General features: G+C 40.9%; 1 protein-coding gene across 1 annotated transcript in view; it reads left to right on the top strand.

The window, feature by feature from the left end:
• Positions 1 to 15,726, top strand: part of LOC126108258 (uncharacterized) — a 183,048-nt gene extending 167,322 nt beyond the window's left edge. Inside the window, exon 6 of the mRNA XM_049913486.1 lies at positions 15,499 to 15,726. Coding sequence (XP_049769443.1) covers positions 15,499 to 15,726 — 228 coding nt within the window. The remainder of the gene's footprint in view (positions 1 to 15,498) is intronic.
• The last annotated feature ends 7,717 nt before the right edge of the window (positions 15,727 to 23,443 follow it).

The raw sequence follows: 23,443 nt of genomic DNA, 5'->3' as shown, positions 1-23,443 counted from the left end.
ACATAATTCACCTAGTTATAGTAATCATTGGAACTCATAGGCCAGTTACAAACCATCAGAAGTCATAATTCAAAACAGGATCTAATAAATGTAGCATCAAGCTACTGGTATTCATAAATAATAGCACGTAGGTGACATAATACAAAATTAAAATAAGAAACAGGACATTCATTGGCCAGTTACTAAACATATAACAAGTATTGAATAGTACAAAACATTTTTCATCATTCAAGTGACATACGACATATTTAAAAATAATTATTGTCACTCATTGTCCTGTTACAAAGTATTCTTATATTTTTATAAAACCCTATTCAGTATTATTCAGAAGTTATCATTCAAAATGACAGTTAATTATTGACATAGCATTTATAGAGTATAACAAAAATATTCTTTACAAAAATTATTGATATAGTATTTGTGCATTATTACAAAGCATCATTCAGTATTACTTAGAACTCATCATTCAAGTGACATAGGACATATTGAAAATGTAACATACTGTAACTATTATTCAAGGTATGTGACTAGAAAACATCATTCAGTATTACTCAGAACTGATCATACCAGTGACAAAGGACATATTGAAAATGTAACATACTGTAACTATTATTCAAGGTCTGTGACTAGAAAACATCATTCAGTATTACTCAGAACTGATCGTACCAGTCACATAGGACATTTGAAAATGTGACATACTGTAACTATTATTCAAGGTCTGTGACTAGAAAACATCATTCAGTATTACTCAGAACTCTCTTAAACTGGTAGCATTATTTGGGACTGGTAATACATTTTTGCTTTTTTTTTGCTATCAGTGCATTGCATTGGGATCGATAATTAATTGCTGGGGCATGAAAATATTTGCTTTTGACTTATTGCTGCAAATGAGGATAGGTAACATCATTCGTCATGTGTCAGCTGTAGCAAGGTTATGAAACAAGTAGAGTATATGTGATCACATTCATGAATGACACACACAAATGGGTATAAAAAATGCAAGTACTAGAACAGGTTTAATGATTAACTGCTTATGGCATATTAATTTCATGAATAGCTTCTCCTAGAAAAAATACAAAATGGATTATTAAGCTGAAAGAAGAAACACATATTTTGCTGAAAAATAGTGAACTTCGAATTAACAGGTAATGAAATGTGTATTCAATATATATGTACTCTAGCTGCCCTTTCCAAAACCTTCAGTCAGTATACCATGCGACATAAAGACATACTGTCAAAATGAACTGCAACAAATACTTAAATAACTACACAGTATTTCTTAACTAACAGTCATCATTTATTCTCATCTGCAAAGAAAAACTTAAAAGTGGTGCGTTTAGTGGCCATATAAAATTTATCACTATCATCACCTGCAAACAAAAAACTTCATTATTCATATCACCATAACTTCATTATTATCATCACCTGCTAAGAAAAACTTCATTATTCATATTACCGTATTCTTCATCACTATTCATCATCATTCATTATCATCTGCAAAAAGACACTTCATTATTCATTATTCATATTACCATTTACTTCATACAACTATTCATAGTATAGAGTTCCTTATTTCTAGCATATTTCATCACTAAAACTAAGATGTGTAGTTCTTTCTGACAGCCTGCATCAATCGGCTCGTATTCTGAAAGAAAAAATTAGTTAAGACTGCTATCATACGATGTGTATAGTATTTTCTCGTTAGTGTTTGTTAATTCTGATCCATTTACTCTTCGTGACGAGGTATTGCATCTTCTTTCGTTCATTCAGAAGGTGAAATTCCCATTTCATAGTAATCCACTGTGGTTTCTTTAATTTATTTCTTTTACACATTATTGCTTTCTGAAAATGATGAACAATGATTAACGTCTTGCATTTAAATCATATATCCATTAAATAAAAACTGGTTTCTAGTGATATAATTAAGCATACAGCATAGCATGACAGAAAACGTAATATGTCAAAAACATAGACAGTGTGCAGGTGCAAAAATGTACACAGAGTATTACAATGTAGCAACAAAAAAAATGTAAAATAGTCACGATGTTGAGATGTCATAAGGCAAAAATGTCAAAGTCAACTGATGTTTGTTATATCTTAAACATTTCATAGTGCATACAAACAAAACAGGAAAACAATCATACATTCATGAAGAGTGGAAAATGTGCACGGTCTGAGGTGTAACGACGAGAAAAGCGACCTGCTAACCTTACCTTGCCGGGCACTTGCCAAAACAAATACGATAATCATCAGTAAGTAGTCACATAAATATAATTGCATAAGTGGTCATAAAATGTGTAAGTTTATCCGGAAAATGTGCACGGTCTGAGGTGTAACGACAAGAAAAGCGACCTGCTAACCTTACCTTGCCGGGCACTTGCCAAAAAAAAAAAAAAAATACGATAATCATCAGTAAGTGTTCATGTAAATATAATTGCATAAGTGGTTATATAAAAAATCAGGAAATGGCATTACAGTGTGATAAATCATAAAGTATGTTCATTCAATTAAGGGTTTGATGTTGGAGACATGGTGATTGCCCTTGCTTTTCCTGGTTCTCAAAGTCGATATGGACCTGCGAATAGATGCTCAAATTTACTACATCTACCTTTTCCTCTGTTAGATAAATAATGTGTGCATACTAATATCTTCTATCCAATGCGAAAGTCACGGCGTGTACAAAACTGTTTTTGCTGTCTTCTCCGGCGCTCTGCGGCAGGTTTGATGTTGTTCAGCGCAATGTCAATTATTTCATGGTGTCGTAGTCGACGAGATGTAGGAAAGGTTACTAATTCTTTAATTTTGTTAGGTGGTGCAACATTTTTCAGTATAACAGTCGGAGATAGCATAGTAGATTCATTTGGTATGGAATTAATTACATCTTGGAATGAGAGTATGTGTGTGTCCCAATCAATATGTCTTTTATGGCAGTATATCCTACATAGTTTACCAATTTCTTTCATTAGTCGTTCACAAGGGTTCGAAGAAGCATGGTACCTGGATATATAGATCGGAGAAATGTTTCTAGCTCGTAACATACGTGTCCATATAGAGATCGAAACTGTGGTCCATTGTCGGAAATTACTTTCAACACATGCCATACATGGAATAGAAAATGTTTTACAAATGCTTTCGAAACAGTTTTAGCGGTAGCTTTGCGTAACGGAGCGAAGGTAACAAATTTTGAAGTGAGTTCAACAGCGACAAAGATATAGCAAAAACCTCTATTAGTTCTGGAAATCGGACCAAAAATGTCTACAGCGGCCATGTGTCTCAATTTAACAGGTACAATCGGATGTAATGGAGGAATACTTGAAGTCGTATCTGACTTAGCTTTCTGGCAGATTTTACATGACGCTAAAACTCGTCGAATACGGTTCTCCATGTTGGTAAAATAACAGTTCTGTCTCAGTATAAGAAAACATTTTCTGGCTCCGTAATGTGCGTAACTTAAATGAGTATACCAGATTAATTTGTTAATAAGCTCGCCAGGAATGCATGATAACCAATTGTTGCTGTCAGGGTGAGAGCGGTGAAACACAATGTTATTGCGTACAGTGTAATGGTTTCTAATGGTAACATTATTCCTATCTTGCCAAAGGTGTTTAATTTCTTTCCATACGTTGTCTTTACTCAGCTCTTGTGCTATGTCTTGTAATGACGACGAAATTAAATTCTCAAATGCAACTTGTTGAATGTACATGACGCTGAAATTTGCTTTGCAGAAGTTGGTTGCGATGTCTTGCTGATTGTTGCTGAGAGAACGGGATAGTGCGTTTGCTAGAATATTTTGTGTACCGCGAATGTGAACAATTGTAAAATTAAATTCCTGCAAATAAAGTTTCCATCTGCTTAATCTGTCGTGTGTAAATTTAGCGGAAAGTAAAAACTGTATAACTCTATGATCTGTGTAAACGTCGTATGTCTTCCACAAAGAAAATGCCGATATCTCGTAAATGCCCATACAACACATAATGTTTCAAGTTCTGTAACAGAATAATTGCGTTCAGTAGGTGACAGAATGCGACTCGCAAAGGCTATGTTTTTAATTACTGTAGTGCCATCTTCTTCAATTTCCTGAAAAATGTGTACGCCTAAAGCGGTGTTAGAACTGTCGGTGACAATAGAAAAATTTCTGGTAAGATCTGGATGTGATAAAAGTGGTGCATTCAACAAAGCATGTTTCAGGATCACAAATTCAGAATGTGCTTGGCTATCCCAGGACCAAAGAGTGTTTTTACCTGTCAATTGACATAATCTAAGGGTGTCTAAAGCAGAGTAATGAATAAATTTACGAAAAAAGTTAATTAAACCCAAAAAGCTGCGTAGTTGTTTCTTCGTCGTAGGAACAGTAATGTCACGTAAAGCTCGAAGTTTTTCCGGGTCAGGCGCAATGCCCTCTGCTGAAATTACATGTCCAAGAAATTTTATAGAAGTTTTCCGAAAGTGCGATTTACTGAGATTAACTGTGAGTCCTTGTGCACGAAAAGTTCGTAACAGTTGTTCAAGAATCTGATTGTGTTCAGACCAGTTAACTTCTGCAATAAGAATGTCGTCTACATACGTTGTGATCCTGTCTTTAAGTTCTGTCGGAAGTATTGTATTCAAACCGCGAATAAATGCTGCTGAAGAAATAGTTAAACCGAACGGTAATTTACAAAATTGACAACAGTCACCAAAACAGAGAAAAGCCGTGTACTTTCTGCAGTCCGGATGGAGTTGAATTTGCCAAAATCCCGATTTCAAATCTAATGTGGAATAAATAGCAGTACCATAAAATTTCTGTAGAAGTTCTTCTAGTGTCTGTGGGCGATCCGTTTCATTAATAATAATGTCGTTGATGTGACGCGAATCAAGTACGAGGCGAAGTGAACCATCCTTTTTTTAACGATATGGAGCGGGTTTATGTACGGACTAACTGCCGGTTCAATAATTCCTTGGTCAAGCATATCCTGCAATTCTTTTTTAACCTGTTCTCTGTGAATATACGGAATGGGATAATGCTTGGCTTTAAATGTGTCGTGCTGTTTAACTTGAAATTCATACATAAAACCGGACATAGTACCAGGGACGTTGTCAAAAACTGGAGCTTGCTGTAAAAGAATTTTGCGTAGTTGCGTGCGTTCGTCGTCTGTATTTGCAATGCTCTGTTTAACTTTATCAGAAATCATCTCTATAACGTCATAGTCAGCTTCGTCTAGAGTATTATAGTTGTGTACGTACGTATCTGTTAACAATGTCGAATGACAGTCTATGTTACGTGATGCGGAAATGACTTATGTACGATTAATTGTTTGTTCTTCTGCAGATAGAGAGTGCTGAAATTCTAAAGCCAGTTGTACATTTTCATCCTTTAACATTAAATACGAGTTTTGAAAATTAATAATTGCGTCGTGTTGTACCAGAAAATTCGTACCTAAAATAACGTCTGTCGTCAATAAGGGAACAATCCAAAAATTTGAGTGAAATGTATGACCTGCAATACAAAATGATAAATGTGTGTGTAATTTTACATCTACTCCTTTACCAGATACTGTTCCTTTTACTTTAGTTTTGCCTAATGGTAACGTAGGATAGGTATTCTCTTTGTTACATTCGTTGAAAGTTTCTTCATTTATGACTGACATAGGAGATCCAGAATCGATTACTGCTGAAAATTTGGATGATCCAATTTTTACTTCGATGACAGGGTGTGAAATGGTTTTTTGAATAACTGGTTTTTACTGCAAAAGAGTGTCTCGGATGTCGTCAAAAGTAATAACATTTTCGTGAACAAGATTCTGCGTGTCAAAAGTATTGCTTGCGTTGCTGGAAGATGCAACCTGTACTGTATCTAGTCAAATTCTGACGTGCTATTATTTTCGGGATGATGCTGTGGCATTTCAACTATTTGTACGGTTCTGTTATTTCTTCCTGAGATATTGCGTTCGGGATGATATCTACTGTCTGGTTAATTCATGATAATCTGTTGCTGTGGATGATTCTGCTGCTGATAAGACCGACTGTTATTAAACGTACGCTGAAAATTGTGCTCGATACTTTTACGTCTGTCATGATAGTCATTTCTATACGGTGCATAGCGATAGGAGTTTAAATGGTGTGTTTTCTGTACGTAGATATTTCCTTGCTGTGCGTTGGTATTTGTTGGAGCTGACGCTATACGTGCAGGCGGCGAAACATTAAAGCTTGGTTGACCTTGTGCATTACATTGTTGGTTAGGTACGCTAACCGGCTGGTTTTGTTGCTGTTGTTGGGAAAAACCTCTATTGTTACCAAAATGTGTTTGCGACTGCTGAAAATTTTGTACATACTGATGATTAAATTTTTGTCCGGTATTAAAGTTCTCGTGGTTGTCATTTCTGGAGCGTCTAATGAAAACTGTCACTTTCGGTATAACTTGTCGTATCAGGTTTTCTTTACTCATTCTTAATCATAGATAGATCGATAGTTGAAGAGCTGTTTTAATAGATGTAAAGGATAGTAGAAGAGAAGGCAGCAGTGCAGAAAACTAAAGATGAAATAGCACTACTACGGCTCGGGGCCGTGTGCACGCTACGGCACATATTCATTAAAGCGTAATGAATCCCCTGAGGTGTACTACGCGCTACAAATAAATTTTAGTTTCTGCGTTACAGGCAATGCCGGTGAAAATTCAAAAGCAAATTGTCGTATCCAGTCCAAAGCTTGTTTCTGCGTTACAGGCCAAGCTGGTGAAAGTACAAAAATAAATCGACGTATCCAGTGCTCTGTCATTTTTAAATACCTTAGATTTTTTTACGGATAAAAATTGCTTATAATCAACGTTATCGTCTCTGAGTTTGTGATCAGGTTCAGGTCTGTGTGAGAATCTGTTTGTCTGTGTCACTTCGTAATCAAAGTCACGTAGTCTCTGTAAATTACCTAAGTTACACCGGCTGTGTGAGTGTGACAAATGTTCGGAATGTGCCGTATGCTGTGATGTGTTAAAGGTTGAAACATTTTTCATTTCTATCACTTTAAAACGTTCGTCAATTTGGCTGTTCTGTTGCTCAAATTTCTTATCGACTTTCGTATCCAGAGTGCGTGAAACTTCTGCTGACACTAATTTAAACTCGTCGCGTACCTGTGTTGCGTTTTCTGAATATTGTTCAGTAACTGCATTAATTTCATCTCTAAGTGATTCTGTTGTGGCTGCATGTGTATTACTTAATTCTTCATATCTAATTTCTTCATTACTGTTACTAGCACAAACCTTAATTTCCTCACGTAATTGTTCTTTAGTATCGTGATATTGCACGGTAACGGCTGTAATCTGTTCACTAAGTTGTTTGTTCTGTTCATTAAGGTTGTCGTGTTTTTCGTTCGACTGTTTGAAACTTTCATTAAATTGTTTGCACGATTCATTAAATTGTTTAAAATGGTTGTCGTGTTTTTCATTCAACTGTTTGGAATTGTTGTCTTGTTTTTCATTAAGTTGTTTGAAATTGTTGTTTAGTTTTTCATTCCACTGTTTGAGAGTTTCATTAAGTTGTTTGAAATGGTTTTTTTGTTTTTCACTCCACTGTTTGACATCTTCATTCAATTGTAGCAATAATTTTTACGAAAAATCGCGATATTTGTCATTTTCCTCGTTCGAGCGCAAAATCTTATAAATCGGATGCCAGTAGTTTAGAGACTTTGTAAACTGGTAGTCATTTAATGTCGACGTTAGACCTGGATTTTTGTCCTGAAGACTGAGATGCTGACGCCGCCCTTTCGCGGAGGAGCCCGCGGTCGGCGGGCAGCACAGGCGCTGCCAGGGCGGCCACGCCCCACTCCAGGGTGGGCCGCACGTGTGGTTCGTGAACCAGGCTCGGACCGGCTGCACTCCCTCTGTATCCTACCAACAAATCGACGCCCACCACCCTCTCCACTCACTGCACAGCCTGTGTGCTTATTCCATTCCGTGTCCCTACAACGTGTGACACGCAGCCATTTGTAAACGATTCCAGCTGTGACTCATCGATAACACAGCCACAGGATACTACGCTTTTTCGTTTTGTGAAGTGCACAATACTACATATCCCAACATTTAAAGCAAGTTACCGATCTTTGTACACCTTGAAATCTTTTAAAAACCTGACTGAGTATTTTATGCATCTTTTGTCAAACACTAGTTCCATACAGAGAATTGCATCATCTGCAAAATCTTTGAGCTTACTATTAATACTGTCTGCACGGTCATTAATGGGACATCACGAACACGAACAGCTACGATCTCAACACAGTTCCCTAAGGCAAGAAGTTACTTCTACATCCGCCGATGAATCTCCGATGCTTGACAATTTTCTTCGTCTTCGCTAACAAATAATGCTCGATCCAGTCACAAATTTCGCTCGATACACCGTACAATTGTACTTTTGATAATAAGAGTAGACGTGGTACTGATTCAAATGACTTTCGGAAATCGAGAAGTACTGGGTCTGCCTGACTGCCTCCACTCGTGGCTTTTATTATGACGTGAGAGAAATAAGTGAGATGGGTTTCACGCGATTGACGTTTCCGAAATGCGTGCTACTTGACATAGAAGACCTCATTCTGTTCGAGGCACCTCACTATGTTTTAACTCAGATTATCTGCTAAAATAGCACAACAAATCGATGTCGGGGATAGTTGGCGGCAGTTTTATGAATCGCTTCTGCTGCCCACCTTACCTGCGCTCTCTTCCGACAACTGGGGACGGTTTTCTGTTTGAGACATTATAATTAACACATTACACCTTATAAAAGAAAAGATTACGAAATGCGTCAATGCATACCAGACGTGACAGAAAAGTCGATAGCGACCCGCTAAAACGTCCAGGTGCGGACTTTTCGCTCATTTTTCTCGACAATAATAGTAAGCAGTGCACACAACACAGCACGTTAGTCAACAATGTCTACTTTATTGCTACAAGACTGTTGCATATTTAAAATTGAGAGCGAGTCTAAACGTTCCGTAGTGGTCCCACGTCATCCGAATTTGATGGATCATAAGACAAACACTTTAAATTTTGCGATTAAAGTGATTTTCATTTTCTGTTTAAAAAAGCGATGTGGCGACAACTGCGGAACAAACTTTCCGCACCCTACTGTACGACAAATCGCAGAAGAAACGTCACGTTCTGGACAGGTCTCTAGTGCGGTGCATTAAGTAAACTGCATATTTTCGTAGTATGCAAGTATATATCCACCAAATAAGGTACTTTAGCTTTGCAAACACGTAAACAAACGTGGCGGCGCGTCGCTTTGCTTCTTTCAGCCAGCCGCGGTTTCCCACACATCAGGCCGTCACCAGAAACTTCATTTGACAGAACTGTGAAAATAACACCGCACGAATACTGCGGTCAGCGCCCTCGGTGCTGCGTCGTACCGCCAGAAGCACGTCCGTGTGGCGTCACGTGTCCCGTGCTGTGACCGGCCGACAGGAGAACAGGAAGCGGCTGCCGTGTCGATTTCAGATCCGCGCACTTATTTGTCAATCGTGAACCGACGAGTCTGTTAATTTAATCTCGCTTTTGGAGTAGACGCTGTTTGTCTATGCTCCAAATGCAGTTAAAACATTTCTAACATACTCTGGCACTGTCTTTAAAGAAGAAGAAAACAAGATGCTGGTCGAGAGGTGATTTAGAATGAGAAATACACGAGCTGTAACCTGTTAAAGGGAAATGTTACACTCGGAACGTGACGGCTACGTCAGCTTTCTGCGAATGGAGAGGGAAACTTCGAATAACTTGTTTGGGGCACCTTCCCGCTCACATTGAAAAACAAGACACAAGTATGAGAAAATTTATTCTCTTCTACTTGGTATTCTATGACAGATTATTAAGGTACCACAATGTGGGAACATGAAGCCTACATCGCCCTTGGAAGAATTTCGACTTTTTATTTTACTGCGTGTTGTGCGTAGAATGCTGATTTTCTTCTTAACCTTATCCTGCGTAAACTATGGCTGGGAAAGATGCGACAAGTCTACTATTTTGGTAAGTGCCAGTGCTATTTTACTTTCTTGCTTGATCGTAGCTTGCACTGGTTGTGGTGACTCACGATACGCTCATATATAAATTGTAACAAAAGTATTTCACTAAGCATGTGCGTCAAAACACCAGCACACAAGTCAGCCACGTTTTCAAATTTTCCATCAATCAAAATTTCGCTCAAACACGTCAAACAAGCCCCGTGTCAAACAAAACCCTACACGTTCAAATATTTGGCACACAGAGTAAAATTGGGTGCCACTATTTGATTCTGTAGCGGGCCTTTAGGTGTTTTTAAGGATGAATTGCGTATCTGACAGTCTCAGCAGTTATACGTACGCCATACGAAAATGTGCAGCGTAACTCACGGGCAGAATTAGAGATCTCCCCAAAGTGTACAGATTTGGCCACGATTTGTTGTGTAAAAGTTTCGGGAAATATAACTTGCAAGTAAAACTCTTTTAAGATGGGTTCATTATTACGGGGAAAGCAATTTTTAATTATAAAACTAGCAAACTTTCAAAACTATGGAGAGAAGCACTACCGCAGAAGAGGTGAAGGGAAGGCCAGAAGAGATAGAAGGGGGGAGGGGGGGACAGGGTGTGGGCTAGAATACAAAGCTGGCAAATATGAGGCTGCTTTTGTAAAATAATTTCTTTATCTTGCACCTGCATAGCCAATCCGGCTCTTTGTTGTCACTTTTACCATTCTTACAGGTGAATTGCACGCAATTCTATTTCTTGCTTGACTTGAAAGCACGACTTTTTCTTTAGACACTATACATTGAAACCGCATTACTTGTGATGGAATCTGAAGTGTGCTTCCTTTAAATGCTGCCGGAAAAACTGACAAAGCATGTGTGTAACAAATGTACACAGCAACAGCTGTAGAATGTCGCTATGATCTGTTACGATTGCCAGCAACATTAAAATCTAAAGTAATCTGATTGCATCACAAGGTGATTTTACACGAAATATGCAGAAAATATTTTCATTCGAAAGTGGACACAAAATAAAATACAGTAAAATTTGATCAATGCAGAACGTGTATAAGTCGGAAATCTGCCCAAAGCGTAGAAGTATTTCAGTTCCGACACATTCAATACACTTTAACAAGCTAACTTTTTTTAAAATATATAAGCGGAACGTGTCTAAAACGGATCGCAAATTCTACGACTTTATTAAGAATTTACTGTGTAATGCCGAAAGTTAATTTTGACACAAAGACTATATATTCCTGACTATCTGCTGAGCGGCGCAAAACCGAGAAAAGAGCATATGTGCTGCGGGTGTGGACATCAGACTGCACCGCTCTGTGCAACAACGAACAGGTTAGCGAGTAGTGTCGGTGCATCAAAGGAAATGGTTCGCTCGTGAGCGCTCGGTTTGGCGGGGTCTCTGGTTTTCCATTATTATTGACGCATAGGGGGGTGGAGGGGGGGAGGGGGAGCGCACGCTGGAACACTGTAGCGCAACTGTGGACGCTGCTGCAGTCGGTGCAGTGAAGGAGACGAGTGTTGTTCCGATGACGCACTAACAGCATTATTTTCTGTCCGTTTGATTTGACTAGTAGCGCCTTAAGTGATAAAATGATTCGAAGGAAAAGTACAAGTCGCAAACACTTTCACTTAATGAAAACATTAAGATCATCGAGGCGAGTGAGAAAGACCAACTCTCTGTACACGAAATAATGCTGCGTTTCAAATGCGGTAAAAAACAAATTCACGGTGCTTTAAGAAACAAGAAGAAGATACTGGATGAAATGATGATTGGGATGGGGCAAATGAAAAGAAAGGCGAAGAAGACGGGAGATGAAGAAACTAACGGAATAATGTGGGAATGGTTCGTAAGTGCGTGGGAAAATAACTTACCTTTTTCTGGACCCACGTTGCATAGTGAGCCAAAGAGCTTGGAAACACCGGGTTTATGCATACACGGGAAGGCTGTACAGTTTCAGAGCCAGGCACAACATCGTGTGGAATGAAGTGTGTGGGGAAGATAAGGGGGTGCAGCAAAGTGTAGCAACAGAACGGAAAACAATATCGTGCGACCTAACTGCGGATTATGATCCGAAAGACGCGTTCAGAACCGATAAAACGGGTCTGTTTCGTCGCGCACTGTCTTCAGAATCTCTAGCAATTCGAGGTGAAAATACTCTTTCCACAACGGCAGTTGTGACTGGTACAGCAAGAGCAAAACTCACAAGCGTCTCTCTATTTTTGCATGAAGTACCTGTACTTTTAAGAGGATAGAATACATCACACTATCTCTTAGCTGTTTCCAAATTAGCTGCTTCCCATTCACACATCCGATCTGAAATGTTGCACATCAGTCTACTGTCTTCAGAATTATCAGAAAATTTAAAAATTCAGCCCAAGAAACAGAATTTTTTAGCGTTGTACAATGAAATGATTTCAGAGGTTGAAGTGGAGAACTCCATTTTTCCAAATAAGTCAGATGAGTTTCTTAAAATAATTTGATAACAGGGTCGTATTTTGACTGAGTAAAAATACTTCCTTTCCCAAGTTAAATAAAAATGAAAAAAATTATTGAAGTTTGAAATTTACCAAACTTTCTGTTAATGGTTTTTTTCTTTAAGCACGCTGAAATCGTGGTTATTTGCAACTTTTGGATTGAATTTAAAAACATTTTGAATTGACATTGTGTGAAATGAAGCCAAATAAGTGACTGTGGGTTTTCGAAAAATTGTTTCAGCAACGTAGGACACCTGCCCTGAGATAGAAAATAATATTTCCAAGGTTCATACATATCAACTCCTCTTAAAAACTCCTCTGAACAATGTCAACAATCTAGTTTTAATACTACCTATAACTTTTTTGTATTCAGTATCAACGAAATCACAGAATGATTTCAGTTCACCCATGTCACAATACTGAAGAAATTAATTCACTGTTGTTTCTGTGTCAGTGGGAAGAACTTATTTCTGCACTTGATCTCCAGTGTGTAGCACATGGACTGCACAATGGGTGCCTTCCATGCTCACCTCGAGAACACTGTTCAGTTAGGAACAGACAATGTTTACTCCACGTATCTTGTGGCACCAAAGGTGGAATCACAATTACCTGACAAAACGTGACAATCGTGTCAACTATATTTTTAATTTTTAAAATATGCAGCTAATAATCCTGCTGTTTCTCCACCGGTGCTCGGAAGACAAATTACTTTGCACTGCACACCTTTCGCAGTAATAACTTTAAGCTTTCGTGATTTCGTGCATCCAACATAACAGACACACACTTAGCATTTTTAAAACGTTCACTAAAATCGACTCCTACTTTCTCTCAGAACATTCAAATTTCTTCTGAAACAGCCCTCTGACGAGAACAGTGGTGCTGTCCATTGAACGGAAAGAACAATTGTGCTTTGTGGTATGGAAGCCAAGCAGGACTTCTTCGGCAGCGATACGTTTCTGTTCCTCTATTTGCAGTATGTGACATAAATTTCAGTTTGATACGTCAAACTGTCCCACAGAAAAAGACTCTGCAAAGAGCGAAATGAAAAACGACTAACGGATAAAAGAAAAACCAAAGTACTTTTTCGGGCTATGTAATTACAGATTAAAAACTCTCCGTTACTTTCCTTTAATGGCACCGTGAAGCACTGTTTCTTTCCACGTCTCATGTTTTGATTGTTATAGGTCAACACAAAGAACGCTACTTCTCTTGGCTGTGCGTCATTTCGACTGTCAAAACGTGTCACATAAGTGGCCGTAAGTTTTCCTTGGCTTCACCTACAAGCACACAACTTTTCCACCGCTAACATTTTCAACCTGATACGCCAAAGTCTTCCTCTGTTTGTAGTTTATCCGTACTTAAAAAGAAAGTTATGCTACCAGAAATTCTCGCAGAAACGGCGATCAGTCGCTTCTTTTTCTTTATGTGTTGCGTTTTGTCGACACGTCCCCCATGTTCAATGAAAAATACTGAACGACACAGCGTACATTGTACCTTCGTGTAGTCGTGGTTTACTTCGACTGGGAACTCTCCTTTCATGGCTTTAGAGGAAGAACACTGTCTTCTCCTCGTATTAACGGGCACGAGTTTCCCTCACATGCAACAAACAACAGACAATGGAGGGCACTAAAGCGAGCCTGCCGAACCCTGTGTTGGAACTGCCGGCTATTTCTAACTGTTGTCCCTAACAGTCTGAGGACATAGTGTCGGTTGCATCTGCGCGCCTCCCCCCGTCGGAGGTTCGAGTCCTGCCACGGGCATGGGTGTGTGTGTCGTCCTTGGCGTAACTTACAAGGAAACCTCCCCATCGCACCCCCCTCAGATTTAGATATAAGTTGGCACAGTGGATAGGCCTTGAAAAACTGAACACAGATCAATTGAGAAAACAGGAAGAAGTTGTGTGGAACTATGAAAAAAATAAGCAAAATATACAAACTGACAATGGGAATGCAGGCGCGCCGTGGTCTCGTGGTAACGCGAGCAGGTGCAGAACGAAAGGTCCTTGGTTCAAATCTTCCATCAAGTAAAAAATTTAGTTTTTTATTTTCAGTTTATGTGACAAACTCTTATGTTTTCATCACTTTTTTGGGAGTGATTATCACATCCACAAGAAAACCTAAATCGGGCAAGGTAGAAGAATCTTTTTACCCATTCGCCAAGTGTACAAGTTAGGTGGGTCCACAACATATTCCTGTCATGTGACGCACATGCCGTCACCAGTGTCGTATAGAATATATCAGATGTGTTTTCCTGTGGAGGAATCGGTTGACTTATGACCTTGCGATCAAATGTTTTCGGTTCCCATTGGAGAGGCACGTCCTTTCGTCTACTAATCGCACGGTTTTGCGGTGCGGTCTCAAAACACAGACACTAAACTTATTACAGTGAACAGAGACGTCAATGCACGAACGGACAGATAATAACTTTGCGAAAATAAGAAATTAAAATTTTCAATCCCAGGAAGACTTGAACCAACCACGGGACCACGGCGCTCGTAAGCTTACATTCTCCATGATGTTGCCTATATATCCCATGGACTGCTCAGTTTGTACATTTTGTTTATTTTTTCACAGTTCCATACAACTTCTTCCTGTTTTCTCAATTGATCTGTGTTCAGTTTATCAAGGCCTATCCACTGTGCCAACTTATAACTAAATCTGAAGGGGGTGCGATGTGGAGGTTCCCTTGTTAGTGTAAGGTGGATTAAGTAGTGTGTAAGCTTAGGGACCGATGAGCTCAGCAGTTTGGTCCGATAGGAACTTAACGCCACCACCTCGGTTGCATCTACTACAAATTTGTCACACAACAGTGAATAGCTAATCCGTAACTATGAATACAATTGAACATTGATAGCACTTTAACGACAACTTGTTGCATCCGTCCTTCACTTCCGGGGTAGCAAATGATTGAGACGAATACCGACGGAAAATCATCTGTTCACACCCGTCCTCATCCCGTGACCAAAATACAGCGTCTTCTTTCATCTTTGCGTTCACAGGAAGCGGTATTTGGTAATCGGTTTCCAAAATGTGGTTTTGGGTGCCTCATGTAGGAGGGGGTGTGTGTTACCGGCTGTATAGCGCGGGACGAGATGAACGGCCTGTGGCGTGGATGGGACGCAGGCTGCTCGGCCGTGCCGACACCGACGTCGACGCCTCGCCCGCCCTGCCGCAGCCGTTCCCTCGCCTGCCTGGCAACGCCGCCCCGTGACGTCAGAGCTGGGTGGGGGCAGCCGCGCGCCCCGGCTGTCGCTGCGGCCCAGTTCACAGTTGACTGTTGAGGGAGCGGCCGAGAGGACAGGAGCGTGCGACCTGACAAAGGTAAGGCGGCCAGCTGGCTACTGGAATTTCTGGACGCTGCCGATGTTCTGCACGCTTTTGTGTGGTTTGTCGCGTAACGGACGAAGGCAACGTCAAGGAACTGCTCTTGTCTAATATATTGTCTTACTTTTAAAAATCACGATGGCTACGAACAAAGGGGTCGCGAACAGGGTGTTACATTTCTGCTTTGAGTGTTCAGTAATTTATTGCTCGTCATTTATCGCCTTGCTCGAGCCTTTTAACCGGTGAAAACTTGAGCAAGAATAAGGTAGAACGGATGGAAAATACCGCCACATTCAGTCGGCTAGTATTTCGATGGCAGTGTAGATTTCTCCAGAATTCTCGTACCAAAGGTATTTATTATGAAAACCTCGCGTTCTTGATTATGTTCGTAGGACGCAAGTTTCCGAAAACCATTAAACTCGGCACTTGTGACTGGGTGAGTTCTATGGCGACACGGCGTCTGCTGCCACTGATTCCAGCAGCCGTGGTTGTCTGTAACACTGGACCGCTAGCCTGGAACTGGAGGTCGGCTACAGGTTGCCTATCTAGCGGTTTGCAGGGATGACAAAAATTTGTTTTTCAATATTTCGCTTACTTTTGCCGACATTAAACATCTACAATGTTGTCCTACCGTACTCATTCAGAGGTATAATCTGACATTACGGGGTCCACACAGTAACATAACTATCACAGTTGGTAACTTGGCGTGTCTCGAAATGACGTATTTCATGGCGCTGAAGTACGCGGACGTTATTCAGCCAGTCTTCCAGAATGACGGCAGTTAGCGATTTGCAATAAACTCCGGACGACATTTAAAACAGTTCAGGTATTTTTCGGTAATCCCCCCCACACATATACGTGAAGTAGCACATATTCGCCGCTCATGCGGTCACCTTCCGCATCAGACTTAACGTTTTAGTTCATTACTTCATTGCAACTGACTCTATATTGCCGACAGTTTGCAGACTGTATCCACGCACCCCATACGAAGTGTTGGCATAATTAACATCGTCGTACAGTTACGACGTCACACGTTTAGCCGTGCGAAAAACTGGCTTTTGTTTTGGCGACTTCGAAAGCACGATAGGAATAATTTCAAACCGTCCCTAACTTTCTCTCGCCTACAGGCTTAACATTAAGTATTGCACACGTTAAATCGTCTGGAAAGTAATCAGACGTCGGAAGTTGTTTTGTGCATGGGCATTCCGAATACCGTGTAGTCCACTCGCGCACCACAACACGTGGCGCCTTGCCGACGTGCTTCTGGCCATGAAACGCAGCACTAGCGTTCATTTCACTACTTTCACGATTCTCTGGAGTTGAGGTTGCGATGCGCGAGCGATCTGTTGCTTTGCTTAATATCCTGGTTAGACTGAGGCGAAGATTTGATTGGCGAATTCTTGAGAATTTATCGTAATGTTTGTGCCTCTTGAAGTAAACCTTTCGTATTGTTGTTTATCGTTCTGTGACGTCACGTCTCCTAGTTTGAGATTACTGATGAAAGGGAAGCGACAACACACCACAATTTTTCTGCACTACACGACGCTGCAGCGCTTCGTCTGTCCGTTCTCGTGTTAATATTTGTCTGGTAAGGCAGCCTGGTGTGTCGAGAAAGCAACGCATCGGCGATCTCTCCGAGACGCGTCGTGTTCTGCGTGGCTTGTCGTGCTTGCGCATCAGTCGCATCGTAAGTGACGAAAGAACGAATATTACCGATTGTGAAACTGTCACCAACTTCTGTACTAGAGGTTCAAATGACACGATTTAAAGTGCAGTGTAAATTTTTGTGTGCAGGCTATTGTCGACGGTAGAGTAGAGATTTAATTTCTCATTTCCAGTGCAATAGTATCGAACGTGGAGGTAGGTTTATGCTGTCACTTTCCGTCAGAGGAGTGAATCACGTCAGAATGGTAACATTTGTAGAGAGATTCGCTAATTATATTTGACTGAAACCTATAGTAAATACTTCGTTTAGCCACTTACTGTTAATGAAGCCTTACCCATTAACGATGTTAAGTCTGTTTCCGAATTACGGGCTGGCACTAACGTCTTACTGACGCAGTGCGGAAAATGTGTATCAATTAGAGTGCACATCGCCATAAAACGCAAATTTGAGTACCACAACTATATAATTTTCAATTTGGACAATCGGTGTGTTGATGTACCGGTTTTCGAAGTTAGGTTTTCTTCCCTGTCGCAGGGACAGGATGATTTGATAAAAGTCGCACGAATTCTGTGAATAATAATTACCCCGATATCGGTGCTCCAAATTGCTTTCACTCTTTTGACGTTGAAGTTTGTGTGGTGGTTTTCGTATTTATACTGGTCTATCAGAAAATATGCAACGCAATTGATGCACACCGTAATAAAGAGCTCTCCAAAACATCTCGTGTGTAGCGAGCTTAGCCGTGTCGAAGTGTGGGGAAATGTGACGTTGACGGATGAACAGTAGCCGCAGCAGAAAAACAGTTTCATAAAAAGGCCGCCAGTTACTCGCGAATGTGTGGAATCCACGCTTTGAGTCACACATCGATTGTCCATAATAGGGGACTAAGATCACTTACGTCTTACGAGTGTGTACAGTGTTTCTTGGTGCTTTTAATTCTTTAGGTGTTTTGTCCACGGGCAAAGTGTGTGACAGTTGCGTAACTTTCCTCAGTGCGGTGCTTGACACGGTACTTGGGCCGGCAGTGGAGACGGTGGCGAGGCAGCGCCCTGACGCGAGGCTGAGGCAGTGGCGGGGCTCCCCCACAGGGAGTGGCGGGGCTCCCCCACTGGGTGGCCCCACACACACACACGTTCAGACACTCGGCGGAGGTCCGGCATGGGCCGTCAGCTGTCGTATGGCCGCGAAGCTCGGTAGCTATACTGATGCGTCAATGGGGAACGGATTTACACTGGAGAGGAAGTATTTCCAATTTTGGAAATGTTTCTATAAGTAATGGATTGGGAACGGAACGTGGGCAGCAAGGGCGAAACAAGTTGAGGAACGCTTGATTTTATTACTAACCGCCATTTGCACAATTCGTTCAGTGTGAGCACCGGAGACTTCGGCGAGGTGTTGCACAGCGAGAGATTCGCACCTGGTAACCAAAATTGGAACTAATTTTTTCCAGTGCAGACTGGTATCGCATTAACGCGTTAGCATATTAACGCGTTAGCATATCTACCAAGTTGCGTTGCCATACGATAATTACAGACCACAGTGGACATCGGCGAGTAGGTGCAGTTTACTTCCGACCAGCCGCCTCTGTGGAAGAAAAAAGGGATTGGCGAAAATTTCGCTGTCGCCTGTGTGGCCCGTTTGGTCATAAACCACTCAATAGTCAGTCAGTTACAAGGAATCTACAGTTGTCTGACTTCCGTCGTGTGTTTCATTTCTGTTAGAGCACCAACTCTCGGTACGTTCTGTAAATACCCGTGTCTTCAGTACAGGCGGCTGTCTGAACTGGAGTAGGTCGCAGCTGCCGATACCTGACTTCGACATTGACTCGTGGCGTAATGATGTGATGTGTGACGTCACACACACTTACGGCCACAACAGAACGCAGTGATGTTCTCATGGCTGCCGTATTATTTTTTGTAATGTATGCTGTGGTGGAAAAGTCATCTGTTGCATAGCCCGAGGTCTAGGCTAGCCCGACAGGTTACAGTATCGTTTAAGTTACGGGAGCCAAAGAAATGCAATGTTATAGTAACAAGAAATTTTGCTGTGGCACGTATTTTACTCATGTTTGATTTCGAAGAGTGTTCTATGTCCATTTTGATGTCATGGGTCGAGATAAGTTGGAATCGCCACTATTTTTCACTAGTGGGCGCCGTTCGTCCCTAGTGTAAAGGCACGCCGGCAGGTGTGGCCGTGCGGTTCTGGGCGCTTCACTCTGCAACCGCGTGACCGCTACGGTCGCAGGTTCGAATCCTGCCTCGGGCACGGACGTGTGTGCTGTCCTTAGGTTAGTTAGGTTTAAGTAGTTCTAAGTTCTAGGGGACTGATGACCTAAGCTGTCAAGTCCTACAGTGCTCAGAGCCGTTTAATTTTGGACAAGACGCGCGCAGCCTCTGCACGAAGAGGCGTCGGTGCAGCCAGCCAGCCCCGCACGCGTCCGACACGTGAGCACGGCGCCCCGGGGGAGTCCCCACGTCCCAGGCGAGTACAGCAGAGGTGGGCGGACTGAAACGCGTACCTGTTTCGAAACAAATAAAACAATACAATGTAATGTTTCGATACGCAGTTTCGAAACAGTTTGTGTTTTGTAGACGTGCAGACCTAACATTATGTCATCTTGAATGTGTACTGTATAAATATTTTCGTATAAACACAAATCAGATGTGAGAGTGCTAATTAATTCGCAGAAAATATGAAACTTTCACTTAGGTGTCTTGACAGTTTTATATTTCCTGCAGCAAATGCGCTGCTTTCGTGTCGTGTGAAATTTATACATTCCAACTGGCTGAGGACAGAGTCGGTATGTTTGACATAGCAGATTTTCCCAAACTCGTTTCCCTGTATTGCAGCTCCTAATTTTGATAGTTTTAAGAGTGAAAATCCGTATGGGCTCTTGAAAAGGCATATCATGAGATGTAATTTATTGAGATAGCGTTCTGGGAAGCGAGGCACTGAAACATGTATGAGTGTGCCACTCACTCTTTTCTTACAGTTAAATTTACCATTGTTTGTCTCACAGAGCAGGCCTTCAAAGTAACTGATTCACACAGATCAAAAAATTGCCATAACAGACTGGAGCATATAACGCAGTGGTCAAATATGGCAGTTTTTCATCAAACATTAGTCAGCTGGGTACAGCTCATAATATGTAACCTGATAGAACTGGAAAACATGTTAAAACATTTCAAGGTAACTGAAATGCAGAGATCGGTATGTTTCCTTGAAGTATAAAATCCAGACTTAGATTTAAATAATTTCTACAGGCAGGTACAGATTCCATCCTCAAGTTTAGCAGTTCCTGTATTAATGGCCTCATTGCTCTAATCTGAGTTTTTAAGGCTGACAGTGACTTTGTAAACCTTTGCTTAATAAGACAACTTTTGGCAAGGTTACATTTCTTTCGCTGCTAATTTCTGTTGGGACTTGCACAAAAGGACATAGTATTTCACAAGATTTTTCAATACCTGACCGTTGGACAGTTTTGTTTGTAAATCCGCACTGAAGATGGCGAGGGTGTAAAGGCTATTTGATTTTCAAAAGCCTGTCAAACATTTCATACAAGGAATTCCATCTCGAGGGGCAATCTTTGAGGACTTATTTTGAAAAATTCCGTTACTGACTTTACTTTTGCTCTTGTCTCAGTAATTGGTTCAAGGCTTACTTCCACAGTTTAATTCAGTGTATGTGCAAAACAAGGTACATGCCACCATTTGCACATCACTGCCTCCATCAAATTAGATGAACTATCTGTAGTGCAAGCTATAATTTTATTGGTGATACCCGAAGCTGATATCACATTTTGTAATTCACTGGAAATGTTTTTAGCTGTATGTTTGTTATGGAATTTAAAACTAGATATCAAATATGACTTTAAGATTGCAGTTTTCATTAATGAAGTGAGCAGTCACTGCAGTATAATTCTCATTGCTCACAGACGTCCATCTATCAGTCGTAATGCAGATGTAGGATGTGGCTTGCACTGCAGCTCGTACTCCCGTGTTAGGGTGTTGTCGAACACTTGAGAGGGTAAACTGTTGGAGACGGTTTTTCTACTGGGGGGTAAATAGTTTTCATTTATAAAAAAATCACTTTTCTAAACTCTTCACTCTCAACTATTCTTTAACAACACGTCTCAACATCTATTCGTCTATTTTGCCTCATTAGGATGAAGCTACTGCTCTTATTGCAAATCCAGCCATCTCTGTGTACCACACCTACCCAGAACTGAATCGATAGATTCCTGAACAATTGCTGTGGAAGTTTAACTGGCTTCGTCACTTTCATTAAAACTGGTTTCGACCGAGTTTCACTTAAAATGACTGTTGGATGCTAATGTCCCGAAAGTCTGTTTAAGCAAGAGGTTGAACTATTCAAAAAGACAACACTGCCGAACGTTTCCTCAGGATTCATCCTCTTAAAATAATCCCCCACAGTGCTTCATAACGCCATAGCTGAAGACAGTAGAACCACCACGAACGGAACTGGAGGCGGGAGCAAACTGCAGAAAAAACGGATATGCTACTGGGATTCCCACATTCCGTTAGTACGGGTAATATACCCGTCCAGCCAGTTTCCATGCACACAAAGGAAATCATTGTGGAGAATAGGCACATTAACTATACTCACAAATAACGCCACGTAATTCGAATATATAACGGGAAAATTTTTTGTCCCTCAAGGTGTTTTGAACCATTACTATATAAATTCACCTCGCTTCCCAGCCCTTCCCGTTCACCAGTACACCACCAGTGATACATCAAGCAGCTTGCTTGCAATTATACCTACATCTAATTTACATATACGTCTTAAAACTGCCACTCCGCGCCTTTTTTATTCAAGATATTGTAGGCTTACTTGCGTTTTTCGATATCATTACTGTACATGAAAAGAGAAGCGTATGTTATTAAAGATGTCTAATTTAAGTGAATGATTTTCACACATTTATTATTTTGAATGTGAATAGTGTGCGTTATTTTATTGTTTGGTTAGTGTTTATAAAGTAGATATTCCGCCATTTCGGAATCGGGCAGTCAGCTAGAAACGAAGTTTTATTTTCGGAAGTCTTAAACTTCATGCTGTTGTTCGTGAAAAAGATTTCGACACTCTTGAAAGTGTTTCATGAAGTGATATGCAATATGTGTCTTAGTATCTGTGCCCGAATCTCATCCGACACAGAGCGGAATGAAACATCACTGTTTCTATACAATTAGTCCGTTCCACGCTTAAGTGGAGGGAAACAGCGTTATTCTGAAACAACGATACAGTTTTTGTCTGGCTCGAGATCGAATCTGGTTCCGTTGTTCGGGACAGGGCAGAATGAAACACCACTGTTTGGAAACACAGAACCACAACCGTTTCGAAACACTGAAACAGTTCCACGCATCGATACACTGTACCGAAACATAGAAACAGCGGCCAAGTCTACAGTGCAGATGGGGCTGTTCCGTCCACGGCTTTGTTTCGTTTGCTCTGTTTTATTGCGTCTCACTATTAAGTTACCCTTTTTCGTGTGGTTTCAAATTGTCGTTAGCTCATTGGCCGAGTGGTCTAAAAAGAAACAAAATGGATCTGAAGAATATTCCCGCGCATACTTACGACGCGAGTTATCGGTAACGATCAGTATGGCTTCTGAATAATACAATAAATAATCGAGTTGAACTTTTCACTGCCGATGTTACGACGAAACGTGCTTTCCAATATGCAGTGGCAACACACATTGATTACTAATGGCCTTCAGTATAATAGTCATGTTGATTCTAGAAACAATATAGTGGAAATAATAGTGCACTGAAGCTCTCTTTCTATCGCTACATTCCGGACAACAAACATTGTTAGAAACTGTAGTTCAATTCTTTTATCTTGGCGGCTCGCGCATGCCCGCCCAGACGTGGGAGATTGCTGCGTTGCCAGTTGCAAACGACGCACGCGCCAAGAGAAGCAGCGCCATAGTATAGTTTAGTTCGCAAACTTACGTTTAAGGGGGAGCGCGCAGTTTATGAAGTAAAGCC

Source organism: Schistocerca cancellata, chromosome 11 (genome assembly GCF_023864275.1).
Source record: "Schistocerca cancellata isolate TAMUIC-IGC-003103 chromosome 11, iqSchCanc2.1, whole genome shotgun sequence".
Taxonomy (NCBI): domain Eukaryota; kingdom Metazoa; phylum Arthropoda; class Insecta; order Orthoptera; family Acrididae; genus Schistocerca; species Schistocerca cancellata.
The sequence above is the reverse complement of the archived record's forward strand: the minus strand, read 5'-3'. Positions and strand labels throughout refer to the sequence as shown.